Genomic DNA, 20,566 nt, shown 5'->3' with positions numbered 1-20,566 from the left:
GTAGCTTGCCCAAAGCCACGCAGCTAGGTAATTATTAAGTGTCTGAGACCGGATCTGAACTCAGGTACTCCTGACTCCAGGGCCAGTGCTTTATGCACTACACCACCTAGCCGCCCCCTGAACCATCTTTAAAAATCCCACAAATAAAGAAAGAAAAGGCTTTTCATAAATGCAGTTTCACAGGAGACTATTCCTTTAAGATTAGTTTGTTTCTAGCTTTTTGAGGAGGTAGCATAGCAGTGTTTCTCTGCTGAAATTTTATATATATATATATATATATATATATATATATATATATATGATAATTTAATTGAATACATTTATTTGTTTGGTTTTTGGTGGGAGTTAGTATTTTACAAGGGTTTATTGGAACTCTCAGAAAATTCTGAACTCCCTATCCTGCTCCCCCAAAGTCATCTAGACCTTTCCTCTTTCATGTATACCTTTGATCCCATTCCCTCCCAGCTTTTTCCAACACTGTCCTCACTATCATTCCATCTCTCCCTTCCTATATCCTCCTCCTCCTTTTCTTTCTCAAAATTTCTCTATCTACTTATTCCTTCATTGTGCTGACAAACATGTTCAAGTCTCCCCCATCCTTAAAAAAACCCTCATATCTCTTCCTCCCTTCTCATCTAAACTTGGGGAAACCATCTAATCATTCTTCATTCTCCCACCTCTCCTCTCAATCTCTTCTAAACTCTACAATCTTGTTTCTGGACTCCTCATTGAACTCCTCAAATTCCAAATGATCTCCTGATTGTTAAATCTAATGACTACTCTCTTTTTGCTCATCCTTTTGGCTCTCTATATAGCATTCAGTACTAGTGACCATTTTCTTTCTGGATAACCTTTCTTCTCTGGGTATTTTGGTGACTGGTTTTCCTGCATTTAGTACTGCCTTCCTAGTCTACTTTTCTGTGTCTTCCTTCATGCTTCATGAATGTGTCAAGGTTTTCTCCTTTCTTCACTTTTCTCTCTATACTCTCTCACTTGGTATTCTCATTGACTTCCAGGAGTTCAGTTATTATCTTCATGGATATGATTCTAAAATCTACACAATCAGACTTTTTTCTCTCCTGATGTTGGGTCATACTATAAAATACCTATTAAACAAATAGAACTATACTGATTTGCTGTATATGAGTGTATAAGTGGAAAACTGACATTATCTTAGTGTTAAAGCTGTTGCCAATTGTGTCATACCGTGTCCAAGATGGAATGTCTGAGAGGCAGAGGATTAGTCCATTAAGAGACAGATTAGGATTCTGTCTTCAGACACCATATGCTGGTGTTTGCCTGGCACTGATGATGCACTCATCTGATGCCTCACTGATATGGGAGGAAGTGAAACCAGTTTAAGGTCAAAGATGATGCAGCAACCAGACCATCTCCAATAGCCTTTTTTCCTACTAATCAGGTCAGGTGAAGTGATTCTGATAAAGGCGAGTGAGAATGATGCTTTGCCCAGCATACTCCTCACTACAAACAACAACTGTAAGGGGCGGCTAGGTGGCGCAGTGGATAAAGCACTGGCCTTGGAATCAGGAGGACCTGGGTTCAAATCCCACCTCAGACACTTAATAATGACCTAGCTGTGCGGCCTTGGGCAAGCCACTTAACCCCATTTGCCTTGCAAAAACCTTAAAAAAAAACAACTGTGCAATCCACACCAACAATCACCTGATTTCTCCATGTATTCCTCTTTGATACTGAAGGCCTTAAATAAATGAACTCCTCTTTAGAATCTCCCTGTTACAATACAGGAGAGTACCAATGTTTCTAGGCATTCAGGTTTACAACCTTAGTGTCCTATTTGACTCCCAATTCTCAGCCACTCCATAGCTCAGGTTCCCCTGCCTCAAGTCTCTTCTCATCTAGAATAGTCTCTCTCAACTTCCAAAGATTTTCATAAAATAGAGATCTGATCATTTTATCTTTCTGGTCATTAAACTTTAATGGCTTTCATTTACTCCAGGTTTATATAATCTCTACTTTTTGGCATTTAATTGTGTTCAAAATCTGACATTTTCCTGTCTTTCCAGTCTCATTAATTTCCTCTGTGTCTATGATCCAGCAATAGAGGTCTACTAGTTGTCCTTTACACGTTATTTTACATCCTCTTCCATCTCAAAACCTTAACACTATCTGTTCTTTCTTCTTAGAATGTTTTCCCTCTTTCCTCCCCTTCCCTGTCCCTCCAACTGAAAGTGTCTTTCTCTTTAATTCGATCTCTACTGTACTACTTTGTAAAAACTTTATCTTTCCTATCAGAATGGAAATTCCAGAAGGGGGTGATATTTTTTTTGCTTTTTCTTTATTTTCCTCTAGCACTTAGTACAGTGTCTGACACAACTTAAACAATCTTTTGTGGGATGATTTATTGCTTGATTTCAAGACATTTCCGATCTGATCAGACCCTAAGGAACTTCTACTCAGAAATTCTATCTTTTAATAGTGCAACAGTAACATAAATGAACATAATGCAAAGCACTTAGCAAGCAAAGTGTTCTGTGAATGCTATTGTTGTTATTATTATCATCATACTTGAACCATGTGTTATTCTTTCCTATTTCATAGCACTTGTGCACTGTGATGCAGAGTTCTGTTCTAGGATTTCATTGTCTTAGTTTTACCAAATTATTAGTCAAATGATTGTGGGAAAATCATAACTACTGTGAGTCATAGTTTCCTTCTCTATAAAACAGGGAAAATAATCCTTGCAAAGCCTTCCTTCACAACTTCAAAATGCTGGCATGAGGCTCAAAACGGATAAAACACTAGTTGAGTCAAGCATGCTGTGTTGCCATATAAAACCATATTCTAAGCTGGATACTCTGCTATTGAATCTTAAGTATTATTTTTTAAAAAGGGATATTATTTAAAAGGTAAAAGGCATGGCTATATGGATGTTAAAACTGAATTTTTCTTTCTCCTCTTAAACATTAATGTCCTGAATACAACTATCTGATGACTTGATTGTTTCCTACTAGTTTAGGATGACTTCTGATTGTAAACATGCTTTGGGTTATTGTTACCTGGTATGTTTTAGTAATGCTACAGCTGCTCCATTTCAATGGACAAAAGCCTTAGAGAATGTTGGATGAAAGGCATGCATTTTGGGACTTTAAACTTCTTAAATAATTCCATATGGAGACATGAGTGGCAGAATTTTTAATTTAAACTTTCCAAGGGAACTGCTCACCAAATTCTGAACTTTATGAAAGCTGTCTGAAATATATCCTTTCTGTAGCCTAGGTAGCCACCCCAAAGCAGAATTCTAGAAAATCAGGAATTGTTTTCTCTGAACACTGGTCCTTTTCATTTGTAATATATACATACTTTCCCCCTATAAAAGCAACTTAGGTAAGCAGGAAGAGCATAGAATGAAGAACTCAAAGAGCAATAAGACAATAAAAAACCCTTATAAATATCCCCAGTAGGCAATGTGATGTAGTGGAATGAACACTGAGTCCTGCATTAGGAGAGCTAGCTACAAACTGGAAAAGAGTTTTTTTGTCAACATTATAATCCTTCTCATAATCAAGATCTAACCACAAAGGTCAATCAACAAGTGTTAAGTCCCTTTTCTCTTACCTTTTATACATGATCTGTGATCTTTACTGATCATCTTCATTCCTTATTTAATGGGTACACGTCTTATATGGCTGATGGTTCATTTCACTAAAGGAAATAGGTGATGAGCTGAATTCCTGCCAAATTCAACTTGTCCTTGGCAGACAGGAAGCAATGTTTCCTCTGGGAAGGATTTAATATAAGGCAGGACAAAAAGCCCTAGTAATGACAATGGCTTGAGATGAAATGGCAAAAGAATAAAGGGCATCTGATTATGAATAATGATCAACATTATCTTGCTGAGTAACTGTCATTGCTATGATATAATATGAATTTCAGGATCATAGAATATTTGTAGAGAGTATTCTTCTCAAGTAGGAATTAATCTGGATGATTTTTGAGATTTTTTACAGCTCAGATTTTACAATTCTATGACTCCATGTTAAAGGGATAGAATAGTTGATTTTGAATAGGAGAACATGTCCAAGACTGCTCCCTGAAACAAAACCTCCATGATTTAATGCAATATTATTGTTATGTCCATAGGGTGATGAATGTTTGGTCAAAATAATGATCCAAAATCATTACTAAATCATAGAGAGATTGTTATGTGTGTGTTGATGAAAGGAGTTAGTCAGACAAAAGATTCCAGAAGTACAGAGATATTGTCCTAGAGTTTGGGTTATCTGGGGATTTTGGTGATTAACCTAAACATTTTGGGTACAGAAAGAGCCATGGAGAGATGTAGGGAAACCTCAATGTACTCCCAATGATGATTTGACTATAAGAAATGCTTTAAATGCAAGGAATGATCAGAAATGGAGGCAGGCCAGTCAAATAGCATGAGTAAGAGATTACAGATAGATTGGATACTACAAATGTAGCAAAAAAGTGCTCAAAGACCTAGGAGAATATATTAGATAGATTCTTTATTGAAGATTTGTGGGAGAGTGAGGAGAAAAAGGAACGGAAATTGTACTTTCAATGACATTGCAGGAAGCCATTGCAGGGTGTGAAGAATCCTAATAACTCTGATCTAGACCAGGTTGTTATTGCTTTTATTTGACGGCTAAAGGGAACCTCTCTCAGAGATGAAAAATAAATGATATTTGAAGTCACGCATCATGCCAGGGACAGAAGTGAGGCTGGAGTGCATTGCACTCAAATTTCTCATTTACTTTTTAGTTGTCATTCATCCTAGCATTGTTTCTACTGCCACAGTTCTACTATGTAATAGTCCCAGGTCTATAAGAGCAACTTAAAAACAACTGAAACAGATCATTGAGATGGAGACTTAGAGATTGATGATAGTAAATGAACATTTACTTTGTGAAATAAAGATATATAAAAACTGAAAAGACTTATGGGTTGTCTGTGTAATAACTGCTTTTAAATGACCGGCATATTGTATAGAGAACCATAGGATTAAAAGACATGTTTAGTACTTGTATAATGATGGAGAAGTCAATTAATCTCTTTAGACTTCAGTTTCCTCATCTGTAAAATGAGGAGATTATGACTTTTGAGATTCCTTCTCACTCTAAATCTATGATCCTATGATTGATTATATTTTGCGTGTAAGAGGCATGTTGTGGATAGGTCAGCCTTAGAATAAGGAATCCTGCCTTTATGCCAGTGGTCAAATCACTTTATGAGTTCCCCAGGCACATCTTTATTACTCCAAATTGTAGAACATTCATTAGTAAGCCTCAGGTACTGACCAAAAAAGATTATATAAACCATCAATAACATATTTGTATAGCATTTTATGTTTCTGAGGTACTTTGATAGTTATCATTTCACTTAAAATAATCATAGACTACTCAAAACTAAATCAAATCAAATATTTAGAATTATAAGGATCTCAGCAGACATGTAATATTTTACAGATTAAGAAATCGAGACCCATAGAGGATTACAGGACTTACTCAGGATATAAGTAGAAATGCTAGAATCTGAGCCCAGGTTCCATATAGGAGGCTCTATATCCCATACCCTTTTGATTGTATTATACTATGTCCTAATTAGCACATCTTCACAGCCCTCTGAAAACTAGATACAATATGAATTGCAACCCCCATTTTCTGTGGCAGACAGCTATCAAGTGATAACTTTATACAAGTTCACAGAGAGTAAGGGTGTCAAACTTGAGACCCACAGGCTACATGAAATCAGTCTTAATACTCCCAAGTGCAACTTGAACTAGATTAAAATAAAATTGGGAAAGGTTGAGCAAGGTAAATAAAAATATAATATAACATGGGCAACACGTATTTGTGGTCTCAAAGTCAATATACAGCCCCATAGCGTTCTATTTCTACTTGAGTTTGATACCATGAGGTAGAGTCTGCAGTAGAACTTGGGTTTTAAAATTTTGTTATCTACTCTTCTTTCCAACACATGATATTGCTTTTCATGCTGCATTAGATTATTTAATTTTGATTCTTTTTAATATTTTTATTAGTGTTCTCCTTGAAAGAAAATATCTGCTCCATGACACAGATAGAGAGCATGGACCTGTGATTTCATTGTTCCAAGGAGCTCCCAATAGGTAACTTCCTGTCCCAGTGCAGGCTAGCACCTTGCTGAAAATTCTAGGTTCAGATATTTGCCTAGGACACTTGGAGTTTATCCACCTTGCTCAGGGTGACACAATCAGTAAATGACCAGGGTGGAATTAAACACAGGTGAGTCTGAGAAGAGGTTTCTATCCAATATGTCTCAGTAACTCTCATCATAAAATAGACACAAAGAGAAATGTGGATGTTTGACTTAGCAAGATTTGAATGGTTAGTTTAGATTTAAACTAACTCCACACATTTAGCCTTCCTTAAGGAAATGACAGTTTCTCAAAGACCTTGTAGTACAGTGGTGAGCTGTCAAAGAGCGAAGTCAGACTGCAGATTCACACACACACACACACAAAGCATTTTAATGGTTATATACACATACAGGAAAAGGAAAGCATTCTGCTGATTGTAGACTTCTTCCTTCTCATTACAAACCATTTGTAGATTGCTTATCTATAACATATTATACTATATACTACACATTTTCTATGATATATTATAGTATACAGAGGTATCACATTCTAGTGTGAGACACCTTTGATTTGTGGTGATATCACTGCTTTGCCTTTAAATGTAATACAGACAATGTATTACAGAGATTTCAAGAATCTATGATTTTTTTTTCTAGAGGGGAATTGTGGGCCTTTCTTCTACAAATGAAGATTATAATCTCTCTCTTTGATGAAAAAGATGGCCTTTGAGGATTGCTGTGGTTGAAATATTTAATATTCTATGTTCAATCTACTGATGAGTCTCTGTTATACTGAGCCTTAGTTGACAGACATTTAATTTGTCACCGGTAAATTCTTTAAACTTTTCCATTTTGGTTTTTGTCATTGTGATTCAGTTGTTTTAGTCATGTCTGACTAAACCTCTATTGGGGTTTACTTAGTAAAGATATTGGTTTCCTTTTCCTGCTCATTTTATAACAAACAGGGTTACGTGATTTGCCCAAGGTCATACAGTAAGCGTTTGAGGCTATATTTGAACTAAAGAATATAGGTCTTTCTGACTTCAGGTCTGGTACACTAACAACTGGACCACCAAGCTTCCTTTCCATTTTTTGTAGGATTCACCAAAAAGCTTATATTCCATTGGAACAGTGCTAGCTAGAGGGTCCAAAATTGCCTCCTTACCAGGCTAAGAAATTGAAATAAGTTTGCAATGGAAAAGACATTATCTCAAAAAGATATCTATAAAAAATATAAATAACCAATGAAGGATCAGAAAGTAAAAGATGGAGCCGTTTATGATCACTTACGTTGTTAATCATAAGGTGCATTATTGTTTTGGGAATCAGGTCTCGGATACACTTGTTGATTATGGACATGTAGGAGTCTACAAGGTTGCGAATGGTTTCCACTTGTCTCTCTAATTGTGGGTCCATGGAAAAGTTTTCTGCTTGCCCACTCTCATCATTGTCAGCCTAAACAGAAATAAAGACAAAACTTGTTTTAACAGCATTCCCTTAGATCAAATGGGAAAACCCACCCACACATCAAATAACCAATTTCCTCATGTTCAGAGTACTTAGCATTTTTTACCCTTGAGTAGCAAGAGACTTTATAATATTTCATATGCCATTAGTAGGCCCTTATAAAATCAGAAGCAAGATAGTAGTGCCAAGATTTCTGGCTTTGGAGTCAAAGAAACTGGATTGTTAATCTAAATTTAGCTAATAGAATTTAGAATTTTAGATTAGAAAGGAAAATTAGAGATCATTTAATACATTTCTTCTAATTTTGCATGTTGAAAAAACAGAAACAAAACCCAAACCTGTAGCCCAGAGAAATAAAGTTACTTGCCCAAAGTCATTTAGGTAATGAACACAGAATTGGAATTCAGACCCAGCTTCTTTAACTTCCAATTCAAAATTCCTGCTTGATTTTCCTCATACCACATATTCAATCCATTGCCAAATCTTGTTTCTTTCTTAAATATTGAATTAATTTATTCTTTTAATGAACAAATGTTTTTTTTTTCTTTCTTTCCCATCTTCTTCTCTTGGGAAAACAAAAACTTTTTAATACATATGCATAATCAAGTAAAGTAAATTCCCAGATTGCCCATTTCTAAAAATATGTCTCATTCTACATCTTGAGTCCATCTCCTTTCTATAAAGAGGTAGGTAGCATTTTTCATTATAAGTCCTCTTTTGTTGGTTATGATTAAATCTTTCAAAGCTATTATTAAAATGTTGTTATTGTATAAATTGTTCTCTTGGTACTGCTCATTTCACTGCATCAATTCACAAATCATCCCAGATTTCTTTGAAATAATCCATTTGCCATTTCTTATGATATTCAACTACAGTTGTATAACATAATTTGTTCAGCCATTCCCTAATTGATTGGCAATTCTTCAGTTTCCAATTCTTTGCTTCAACAAAGAGAAATGTCATAAATATTTGTGAACATACAGGGTCCTTTCCTCTTTCTTTAATCTCCATGGAGTATAGTGTTAGTGGTGACATTTCTGGGTCAAAGAGCATACACAATTTATTTTTAGGGGCATAGTTCCAAGTTGCTTTCTAAAATCACTGGACCAACCACCAACAGTACTTGAGTGTGCCTTAATGTATCTCTAGTAACATGACTCCAGCCCCAGTTTCTACCTTGCATCACCAAATGGCTACTGGACATTTTAAAGTTGATATCCTAGGAATATCTCTAACCCCCAAAGTCACCTCTCTTCTAATCTTCTCTCCTCTGCTGAAAGCACCACCATTCTTCCATCTCCTAGATTCCTAACATGTTATTCTCTGCTCCTCATTCTCTCTCATTCACAAGTCCAATCATTTCCCAATCTTGTCATTTCAACTTCCATAATATTTTTCACAACGGAGAAATTCTATTTACACAGCCACCAATTTGTTCAGGCCCTTACCACCCTACTTAAATAGTCTCTTAACTGGTGTCAGTTCCTCTGTTTGGCTTTAAAATAAACCTCTTTAACCTGGTTCCAGCCTTATTGGACATTCCTCCTCTTCTTAGACTTGGAAGTCCAGACAAACTGGCCTATTTCTCATATAAAACTCTCCATTTCCTGTCTCCATGACCTTTTCACTAGATGTTCCCCCATGCCTGGGATGCACTTCCTCCCTATCAGCTTACCTTTGTTTAACAGAATTCCTTTCTTTAAACTTGAAAGCTCAAGTATTTTTTGTATGAAACTTTTCTAACCCCCTTCAAAATTACTTTGTATCTATTTGCAAATATTAATATGTTCTCTTTATATTTATTCTGTATATACTCATACACACACTTGCATTTATATTATAATATAAGCATCTTGCCCTTAGAGGGTGTTTCCTTCATTGTTTTTGAATTGTATTAATTAGCTGATTGCCATGACACCACAGTAGCTTCTCTTCTATTGGAACTCTACACTTTTGGGGAGATATTAGAACTACCCCCATGCCAGGGATTCTCGAAGATAGAAATGAAATTATGTTGGAATTACAGATCTTTTCTAGATTAAATCATGCTTGTTGGACTAACCCTGATTCAAATCTGATTCTCCAGGGCTGGAACAGATGAACAATAGGAGGCACAGTATGCAATTGACTTCACCGTTTCCTTTCTGTGATTTATTATTTCTATGTTTTTCAGGGTTCTGCCACTATTACCAAACACTAGTTTCATTGCAAACATCTTACAAATTCACCTGCCAACTTGTATGTTGAATAAGACAAAATAAATAAATTATCTGAGCAAAAAAAAAGAGTAGAGAAGCATCTGTTTTCTATATCATGAAACCTGAGTTCATTAATTTTGATTTATAGGTTGCAGATTGTTTTTGTATGTCATCTTTGTCATTTAGTGTTAACCCTACTGGCTTTTATCATTGAAATCAGAAGAGTTGATTTGTAAATTCAGTTGAATTGTCTGGGTCCTAGAATACCAGTATTATAGTTTGGCTAATTAAAATAGGAATATAAAAGTAAACAAAATAATAATTTACTATCCTCAACACCTACACAAAGTATAGATCTTTGGAAATGTATATCCTGATCTGTTAGGATTTTAATCCACTAGCAAACTGAATATCTACTATATGCAAGGCACTTTGTCAAGTATATTATTTAATTGTTTTTGCAGATGACAATTCTAAAGTCACTATGATTATATCCTGTAGGTAGGAAAGCCATAGTGTCAGAAAACAGCATAGACACTATCAGAGGATAACAGAAGGACCTTTTTGTGTTTTGGGGATGATTTTGAGTCATTGTCAATACAATCATTTGCTGATTCTTAGAATTATCATACATCTATCGATCCCTTAGGGGCATAGTGATGTGGCTGCTTCAGAGAAATATGTTGTGATGTCTCATGTTGCCATAGAGAAGGTAAGAGATTTTTTCCCTTGACAGTTATTTTTCCTATAAACTGGAATTTCCCCAGAAAATGACTTCTCTGGTCATTGGTAAAAATGATTAAAACAAGTCTCCTAAGAGATTCCTTGCCCAAACAGGAGTCTCATCTTTGTTTTTGTAATTTTTTTTTGCAGGGGTAGGAGTGGGGGAGAGGAGGGAGAGGTAGACGTTAAATCAGAATAAGATATGGTCTGCAAGATGGTATTACAGAGGAGAAAGGGAGTTAGGAAAGGTCAATAGTATCTACATCAAAAGTGATCAAGTTTCCAAATCTACTCACTTAATTTCATGATGTAGAAATAATTTTAAAATCAGATATTTATCCAGAATGCAACTATATCTGGGAACAATGAGCTAAAGTGTCTGTCTTCAAATACTCTATAACTTGAATTATGATATGCAATTATGGGTCACTTAAAAATCTGACATCTAAGACGGTGATTTAAAACTAAGTGGAGACTGATTATACATATAATAAAAGTTTATCTTGTTTTTGCCCAAATATGGGACTTCCCTAACTTTGTTTGAATGTTTACTGCTATGTGGCTGCTTGACAAAGACTAGAAGGCCCATTAAAGTGCTTAGAGCTACTAACAATGGGCAATCTTTAAGAGATGAAAAAAATCCTTGTGAAAGTGTGCCTCTCAATGATATTTGATTTTAATATTTGTATATATTTGATTTACACATCATTTTCAGCATATATTTTCTATAAAAACATGATTCTGTAAAATATGTGCAACCTTGTTCTGATCTAAAATATAGTTACAGTTTTGTGTATTTGAATTACAAATGTAACTGGCAGCCCTAAACCAATATCTCTTTTTAATTTGTTAAGTAAACAGTGATCTCTAGTACCTACCATGGAAAAGGCAATGGAAATGTTACTTTCTAATGAATACTGACTGACAAGGCAATCGAATGGAAATTAAATTGTCCTTTTATGTTCTAGTATGTGATTTCTCTGACTCATCTAGTCTAATCATTTTTTTAAGTTTTAAAGTTTTATTTTCTTTTTTAAAAAAATTGATTGATTTTTAAAATTTATTTATTTTCATCCATATGCAATGTATATTTTTAAGTTATAAAATTTCCTTCCACACCCCCTTCCAACCCTCTCCCCTCGGTGGTGAACAGTCAGGTTAGCATTGTACATACATCAGTCTAATCATTTTTACTTCTTATTTTTCATTTTCACTGTTTGCCATAAAGAGTTTAAGAGAGCAGAGTAGAGGAATGGTAATTGCCCCTTCTCTAAGGGTGAAACAGAGATAGCAAGGTGAGCCCCGCTGGTCCTGGCCTGTGCTTTCCTCTGTGAATCCTGATTTCCCTTTTTCATGCCATCAGTTTTGTGTAGCTTTGCTTTGGGCTCTCTGGATGTGCAAAGGTTTCTGGGCTCATGGATAACTGGCACTTTCGGCCGGCTTTGAAATGCAGTGCAACTGATGCATTTTATAAGGTTGTAAGACTTGAGATGGTTGTACAACAGACAGAGAACACGGTTTTAATACTTTAAAGGGCTACCTAAAAACTCGGAGGGGGTGTTTACCAAAGTGAGGGGCGCAACTCCACTCAAAGCTCTGTTTTAGATTCTGTAACACTAGTAGACACAGTCACATGCAGAGTTTAATCATCCTTTTAATGCCCTGCACATGGTGGAGAGGAGAATTCAGAGGGAGCACTGGATTTTTTTTCCCCCTTCTGGTTTGGGGAAGAAGCAAGCAGTAATTTCTCCCTTCTAAAATGCCTAAGATGAATGGAAAAAATTGTACATCCATGGAATTTTTCTTTCAACTAAGCAATTGCAGGCAGCATATGCTCCTTTTTCCACACTCCTCCCCTCCCCCACATCTACCCAAATTCGTTATCGCCTTCTTTTGCTTGTGTGTATACTGTATATAACTGTGTTTTTCCCTTTGTTTAAATTACAGGATTGCAGTAAGATACTTTGCTGGCTAAGCAGAGAAGTGACACATGTTTATCATTATCCTCATCAAGGGAATGTAAAATAAAAATAGTAATTTGTCTCTGATCTTTGAGGCAAAGAAGAACAGTCTGCAAACATTTAACCTTTTATGTGCAGGTTCATTGGCAATGTTTACAAAATGTGGATAATATTGCAGGAACCAATCTCCTTTTGAAAAATAGAAAAGATAAGGTCTCTGCATTGCTGACTTTTCCTAAATAGTTTTCAATGCATTTACCAACAAATTGTAACAATGACAATCCCATCATTGCAATTAGAAAGTTGCTTATAAAAATTCATTTTGCAATTTGGTTTTCCCTTTGCACAGTCATAAGATTGTAAGATCTTAGATCTCAAGGGAATTTTGAATAGGCATCTTTGAAAGACTGCTACTTTGTAAATCCTTGATGGAAATGCCATATCTTTAAGGGTTTTCTTTCTTTAACAGTGATAGGAATGGAACTTCTTGAACGGTCATAACTCTCACAATCACTTGAAATGCTAGTTATATTAGATAGACTTTGGAGAAAACTTGATAGACTGTACTTATTTTGTATTTACTGGTTTATGTACTTGTTTTATTCTCTGATAGACTGTAATTTCCTTGAGGGCAAAAAATATTTCACTTTGTCTTTTATTCTCACTTATAAAATATGCTGGAGAAGGAAATGGCAAACCACTCCAGGATCTTTGTTAGGAAAATCTCAATCAGAGTCATGAAAAGTTGGGCATGACTGAAAAATGACTGAATAACCACACCAAAAATTTACAAAATGGTTTCTCATGTAAATATTTATTTACCAAATGAATGAATGGTTGACTGAATGTATATAATTTGCATTCTTTTGCTTTGATTCCTTTCATTATTAATATTATTTGGTTAGGTTTTAGAAATCTTTTAAGGCATATTTAAATAATGATAGCTCAAATTTATATGATCCCATAAGATTTACAGGGGCAGCCAGTTAGCACAGGGGATAGAGTATCAGTTTAAGAGGCAGGAAGACTCATCTTCCTAAGTTTAAATCTGAGTTTAAGGAAATGAAAATATGACTATTGGATGAAAGCAGATGAGACCACACAGAAAACATCCTGTATCTAGCTGAAAGAATCAGATATACCTTTGGGTTTCCATATAAAAGTAGGATAGTACAATATTTCACTAAGTCAAAAAGAGGACTAATTTAGGGCTGGAGATCTCTAATTTGGAGAATTCCAGTTCAAAAGTTGGAACCAAGTTCCTGAAAGAGAATCACTAATTCCATTAGATACACTAGATCAGTAAAAAAATTAGTTCTCTAGAAGCAGAGAAATATATACTGAAGACAGTAAAAACAAATGAAGACAGAACCAGTTGGAGATACACAGAGAGCCACTTGAATAAGGCAGCAGCTTCAGAGAATATGAACCCCTGTGATGGGAAGAGATGCTAGCTCATGGCTATCTCTGAGACACACTGTCCCTTAGAACTCAGCCTAAGGGGAGTTGCAGGAAGACTCTAAGAATGGATCACAGGACTTCCAGTAACCAGACGTGTGAGTTATCCCTTAGTCACATGTGGCCTCTACTATGTGCATTTTAAGGTGATACCCTGACTATACCCCTCCAAAATGATGTAACTCTTGGGTGACTTTGGGTGAATGATCATAACAACTTTTTTTTCCTTTACTACTCCTGCTTAAGAAATGCCTTTTTTCCCTTCTAAAAGGTAATTGAAGTTTGACTAACTGATACTATTGGGAATTTCCCTTTCTTTGTATATCCAGCATTTAACACAGGGCCTAGAACTGACCCAGTAAAAAAAAACAACTTTTCAGGATTACTCCTGGGAATAAGTAGATAGCCACCCTTTGGGGACCCAGCCTACTGGGTGAGGCAAGAGGTTCTGGATGGAGAGCTAGACTCATCACAATTACTATTTAATTCAAGAAATACTATTCTCAATTTACAGATTAAGAAACTTAAATTCATGGGGTGGCTAGGTGGCACAGAGGATAGAGTACTGGTCCTGGAGTCAGGAGTCAAATCCGGTCTCAGACACTTAATAATTACCTAGCTGTGTGGCCTTGGGTAAATCACTTAATCCCATTGCCTTGCAAAAAAAAAAAAAAAGAAAAGAAAAGAAACAAACTCAGAGAGTTTCAATGAACTGCCCATGGTTAAAGAGCTAGTTTGGTTATAGAACTGAGACTTGAAGCCAGGTTTTCTGACTGAAATTTCAAGATTACAACACTATGCCAGATCTCTAAGTAAAGTGTGTGACTAACTCTTCAAAAGAGAAGCAGCAGCAAAATGGGAAAAAATAATCCTGGCAGTACTCTGACAGTAATATAGTCATAACGGCCCATCTGACCTAGGTTGTTTGGTTTGTTTGTTTTCTCACACACAGAACCATATGGCCTGAACACAAGGTTCTTTACTATTCTGTTTGCCATCCTGGGGATACTTTCCAACTTTTCAATTCTTTCTACAATGTGACATCCAGCAATGAACACAATACTGACACATGTGGTTTGACTAGGGCAGGGTACAGTGGGATTATCACCACCTTATTTCTAAAAACGGACTCTTTTAATGCAGCTGATGAGCACACTGGGTTTCTTGGAGGTCATATTAAACTATCAATGAATTTATAGTACTCTAAAACCCCAGAGATTTTTTTTTTTGGACAAACAGCTGTGCAAACATGCACAGGTGATTTTTTTTTAACTCAAGTAAGATAACATTCATCCTATTAAATTTCATCTTATTAGACTGAATCCAATGATCTAGTCTATCAAAATCTTATTCATCCTCATTTTTGTCACAAAATGGGCTAGCTATAGGGCAGGTAGGTGGTGTTGTGGATAGTATGTCAGCCTTGGAGTCAGGAAACCCTGAGTTCAAATTTAATCTCAGATATTTATTAACTGTGTGACTGTAGAAAAGTCACTTTACCTTGTTTGTCTTAGTTTCCTCATCTGTAAAATGAGTTAGAAAAGGAAATGGTAAACTACTCCAATATCTTTGACAAGAAAACCCCAAATGGGGTCATGGAGGGTTGGATATGATTGAAATGACTCAAACAACAGGAGTTATTTCTTCCAGCTTTGTGTCACCTGCAAATGTGATAACCATCTCATTTATTCCTTAATCCATGTAATTTAAAAATGTGAAATAGCACAAAGTCAAACATATTTTTGGGACATTCCATAGAAACTTTCTTTTAAGTTAACCACAAACCATTAATAGCTACTCTTTGGCTCCAACCATTGAACCAGTTTGACTCCACTGAATTGTACTGTCACCTAAACCACCACTTCCCATAAGAATAGGATGAGAGAATTTGTCAAATATTTTGCTAAAATTTAGGTAAACAATATCTACAGCATTATTCTACTCTACCAATTTCATTACTCCATTAAAGAAGGAAATAAGTTTAGTCAGGCATGACCTGTTCTCAATGAACTAGCTGACATGCTGGCTATTGGTGATCACTGCTTCCTTTTTGAAGATATGCATTATACATCCCTTTTTAATAACATTTTAGGCTGGCTTAAAGCCAGGAAGTTTTGTCACTGGCTACATTTACACTTCAGACAGGAATCCAGAACAAAGGATTTGAAGTAGGTTGTGATGCCCTGAAGCAGTTTCAGTTCCACTTTGACTTTTTTGTTTTAGACTTTTCCAACTGAAAGGGCAAGGCAAACACCAGAAAGCCTTTTGCCTTTGGAATTCAACCTCTTCCCCAAAAATGGTAAGAGGAGGGAATATAATTATGAATCCACTTGTAGTTAAGAACTTTCTAACCTTATATCAGATATAGGCTTCAGATTAGATCTCTGAGTCAACTAATAGTAAGAAATGAAATTCAAAAGATATATTAAATGCCTGTGGGCTCTTAATCAGATGGCTATTTAATATGTGAGACAAAAAAAGTTTGACCTCCAGCTGACAGATCTGTTTCTATGTGGAAAGAAAACAGCTATGACTTTTTTTTTTATCTTAGTTTGATGATTGGGTCTGTGTGAGTGTCCACTCTTCTATGTTAGCTCAAGTTCAGCTTTTGATCTCTCAGTGAAAACAAGAGATAACAGAGAGGTAACAAGTCCATTGAAAACTGGGGGACAGCAGGAAGGACAGTGAAGAAACAAGATGTTGGGGGAAGGTTGTCACAGACTTGAAGAATATTGGAGGTCTCAATAGGCTTTGCAGTCTAGTATGATGGCATCACTAGAAAACATCAGTAGCTCTGGCATGTGGAATTTTCTCCATGTGTGTACTGGTCACACCTGTTTCCTATGGATATAAACTGGTAACATTATTCCCCTATATGTGTGCCAGTTTGTGATTCTTATGCATGTCAACTCTCCCCAATAATGCATGTATTTATGAGAGTGAGGTCCAGGTTTCTTTGTTTTACTTTTCTCTCATCTTGTTTTTGTTTTAAACTGAGGGCATCCTTTGGTTGACTAATAATAAACATATCATTGGAAGTTTGTGAGCTCTGGCTTTACACAGAGGTGAAACCAGAGTATCCAAAACCAGGCTAGCTTTTGAGAAAAGGGCACATTCAAGATGGGGTGCCCCAGGTGCTATAACAGTTTCAAGAATAACTGGTTTTTATTTTGCAGTCTCCCATCTCTTCCTTTTTTAAAAAAGTAGCACATTTTTCCCCCTTCTTCCATTTTCTGGCCTCTCCCCACTATGTTGGGTTGTTTGGTATCCAAAATGTAGTTTATCTGTGAAGTGATTTGAACTTATCAAGGAAATCTAAATTTAACTTACTATTTTCATACTTATTTGGGGCATTAATTCTGTATTAGGCACATTTGTTTCATCCTTTCCTGCCTAAATATCGTCTTCCTTGGCAGAGAAAGCAGAAACGAAATAAAGACTAAAACAGCTCTATATTGATGGATCAGTTTCCATCAATCCAAAGCATACTGAACAGCAGCAGTACTATCCTCTAAGATTCCTTTTTTTTCTTTTTTACCAATAGAGCTACCCATTCTTCAAACCTTGTGTTTTTCTTCTTAACTTTGGACATTAGTCCCAGCTTATTCTGGATTTTATCTTTCTTGGCAATCTTCTTCAAGAATGAAACCATACTTCTATATTCACTCCATACTATCTCTTCTTGTTTTTATCTTTTGTTCATGACTTTTAAAAAAAATCCTCTGTTGATTGGTAAGTATCCTTTGCATCCACATCAGGCTCTTTTATTGTTTCTTTAATGTTTTAAAATTTTATCCTTGTGATTTTTTTTAGGTTTTTGCAAGGCAAATGGGGTTAAGTGGCTTGTCCAAGGCCACACAGCTAGGTAATTATTAAGTGTCTGAGGCCATTTGAACTCAGGTACTCCTAACTCCAGGGCCGGTACTCTATCCACTGCACCACCTAGCTGCCCCCCCCTTGTGATATTTCTTACCTCTTTTGAACTGAATTTCATATTAAAGTTTTAAGCCATGAGATCAAGTCAACAAGTAAATAGACATTTTCCAGTACTCTTTATGTGCCAGATATATACTAAGTGCTGGAAATAATATAAGCAGAAAGAAAAACTGTTTTTCTTTGTTTGCCCTCAAAAGTCTTACATTTTAATGGCATAAGATAACACATAAAAGGGAGTTGAAAAGAAGAAAGAAGATAAGATATAAAGGTACCCAGAGAGACGAAATCATAAACTATTAGAGAGAGGACTGCAACTTGCAGAGGAATGGGGGACCCTAACCATCCTGCTTTCCCATACTTTGAAATCTATGTTGCCAAAATCCAGGGTACAAATTCCACTGTGCCAAATTTTTCTCTCTCCTCCATTATAATCTCTAAGGTGAAGTGGTTGATTCAAGATTCCCATCACTTTCATTGTAGAAACAAGTTATCTACTTTATAAGAGAATGTACTTTTAGAAGGATGGAATTATCAGTAAGCAAGTTAAGAAAGTATTAATTTCTGTGAGGCAGAAGACTAGTAAGAGGAAAAAGAGAAGAGAGGAAAAAAGAAAGGGAAAGGAGAGAATTCTTATTTTCCCCCCAAATTCACCCCTTTTCAAATTTCCTTTTTTTTTTCTGTTGAAAACAATATGAATCATCTTCTGTAATCTCAGAATTACTGTCAATTCTTTACTCTTCTTTCACTCCACATATCTAATCAATGACTAAATCTTACTGTTTCTACCTCCATAGTATCTCTTATGTCCAAACATGTGTTTCAATTCACAAAGTTCCCTCCTTAATTCAGGTCCCCATCACCTCTCCTCAAAATCATTTCCATGGCTTCCTTATTGGTTTGCTTCCCTCACATCTCTCAGTCCTCATTTGACCTCCAGGTATAGTCAAAGTGATGTTCCTTCAGCATAGACTGATGATATTACTTTCAACCTGATTCCATTTAGATTTTAAAGAACTTTGCAGTTGGACCCAAAACTAAAATTCTCAGCCTCATTGGATATTATTCCCTCATCTCACTCTATAATCTGTTTCTTACACCCTAGCACTCAGTGGGATTCAAATAAATTAAAGACCAGTTCTCTTGCTTAATGACCATTGTAGTATACAAAAAGATATACTAAGTGGTAGTTTAATATTTAATGTATTTAATACTCAAATAAAAACACAAAACTGGATTATGTTTTATTACTCACAGTAAACAAATATATCCTTTTGTCATGGAAAGCAGGCAGGTGACCACAGCAACTAATGTTGGAACACATGCAGAACCAAAACTCATTCTCCCTATTCTAACTCTTTTTTTCTTCTACTTCCATGGCTTCTGAAATGGGCAATAAGATAATCCTTGAAATCTATGTTTCTCTTGGTTCATTGTATCCCAGCTTCCTATTGGTTTCACTGATTAGAGAACACCAGTGCACTCATAATATCCTGAAGGAATTTTGGGTGTAACCCAAAGCAGAAACAAATGACTGCTTGTCACCCCTGGTTGTTTGGTACTTTTTCTCTATAAGTTATATGTTTGTTTACTGAAGTCACAAAAATGATGGAATTAAAATGTATTTCATGAAAGGTATAATGATTTTAAAAAATGAATAAACAAATATTACAAGCATAGCTCCATCACCCATGGATGGAATGAACATTACAGCAGGTACTTAGAAATGCTGTTGAGCCGATGAACATTAAAAAAGATTCAGAAATATAAATTTGTGATTTCCACATTGGGCAACTGTCCAGGTGCAACCCATTCATCAAACTCAACATAAAATCAGGTATCTGTTCTGCCGAAGTGGTATGAACTGGCTGAATCTCACCATTGTTAGCACTCACTCTATCTGTTGTTTCCACAACCTTGCTGTGTTTTTTCCTTCTGGAATGGCCTCTCTGCTCAGAGAAATGTCATAGAATTCCTTTCTCCCTTCCCAGCAACAGCTCAAGTGCTATCTTCTACATGAAGCCTCATGAGTCCAGCTGCTAGTGCCTTCCCCCTCTTAAAATACTTGTTTGCCTTTGTATTTATTCTCTTCCTATTTATTCTGCATAAGTTTACATATGTATGTATTTGTTTCCCTTATTATAAGGTAGGCTTCCTTGAAAGGAGGGAGTTGTTTCATTCTTCTTATTTTTATCCCTAGCAGGTAGCAAGAGTCTGCCATATAATCTTATCAAACATTTGCTTAACTCCTTAAGAGAGTGAGAAGGAAAAAAGGAACTGGACATGTTAAACAATGAATAGTGTCTCTAACCATCCAACAACAATTAATCCTTACTTTGTACAAGCCATCATTCTAAGTATTAAAGATACATAATAAAAGGTGGAAAACAGTCTGCCTTCAAAAAACTTACAATTTACTGTAGAGATATAATGTATACAAAAATAAAAAAATATATAGGGTAATTTGAAGAGGAGAGATTACATAAACATAATATATTAAAATAATCACAAGAATTTCATTGAATGGAGCAAAATGCTACCTTAAATGCTTTCCTCCAATGAAATGTATCCAGAAGAAAAAACATTTCTTAAGAAAAATGGGAAAATTTTGCTTATGCTGATATTTCTCTTTTGGATCCATGATTGAAAGATAAACTTTTTTTTTTAAGTTTTTGCAAGGCAATGGGGTTAAGTGGCTTGCCCAAGGCC

The 20,566-nt window shown here is 35.8% G+C and overlaps 1 protein-coding gene across 8 annotated transcripts in view; it reads right to left on the bottom strand.

Annotated features, from left to right (window-relative positions):
• The window catches only part of DNM3 (dynamin 3), a 670,943-nt gene that overhangs the window by 43,917 nt on the left and 606,460 nt on the right, over positions 1–20,566 (bottom strand). For all 8 annotated transcript variants that reach the window (XM_074222020.1, XM_074222018.1, XM_074222019.1 and 5 more), the window contains one exon: positions 7,408–7,572. In XM_074222020.1, coding sequence (XP_074078121.1) covers positions 7,408–7,572 — 165 coding nt within the window. The remainder of the gene's footprint in view (positions 1–7,407; positions 7,573–20,566) is intronic.

This window comes from Macrotis lagotis, chromosome 2 (genome assembly GCF_037893015.1).
Source record: "Macrotis lagotis isolate mMagLag1 chromosome 2, bilby.v1.9.chrom.fasta, whole genome shotgun sequence".
NCBI lineage: Eukaryota > Metazoa > Chordata > Mammalia > Peramelemorphia > Peramelidae > Macrotis > Macrotis lagotis.
This window is presented reverse-complemented; position numbering and strand designations above follow the sequence as displayed.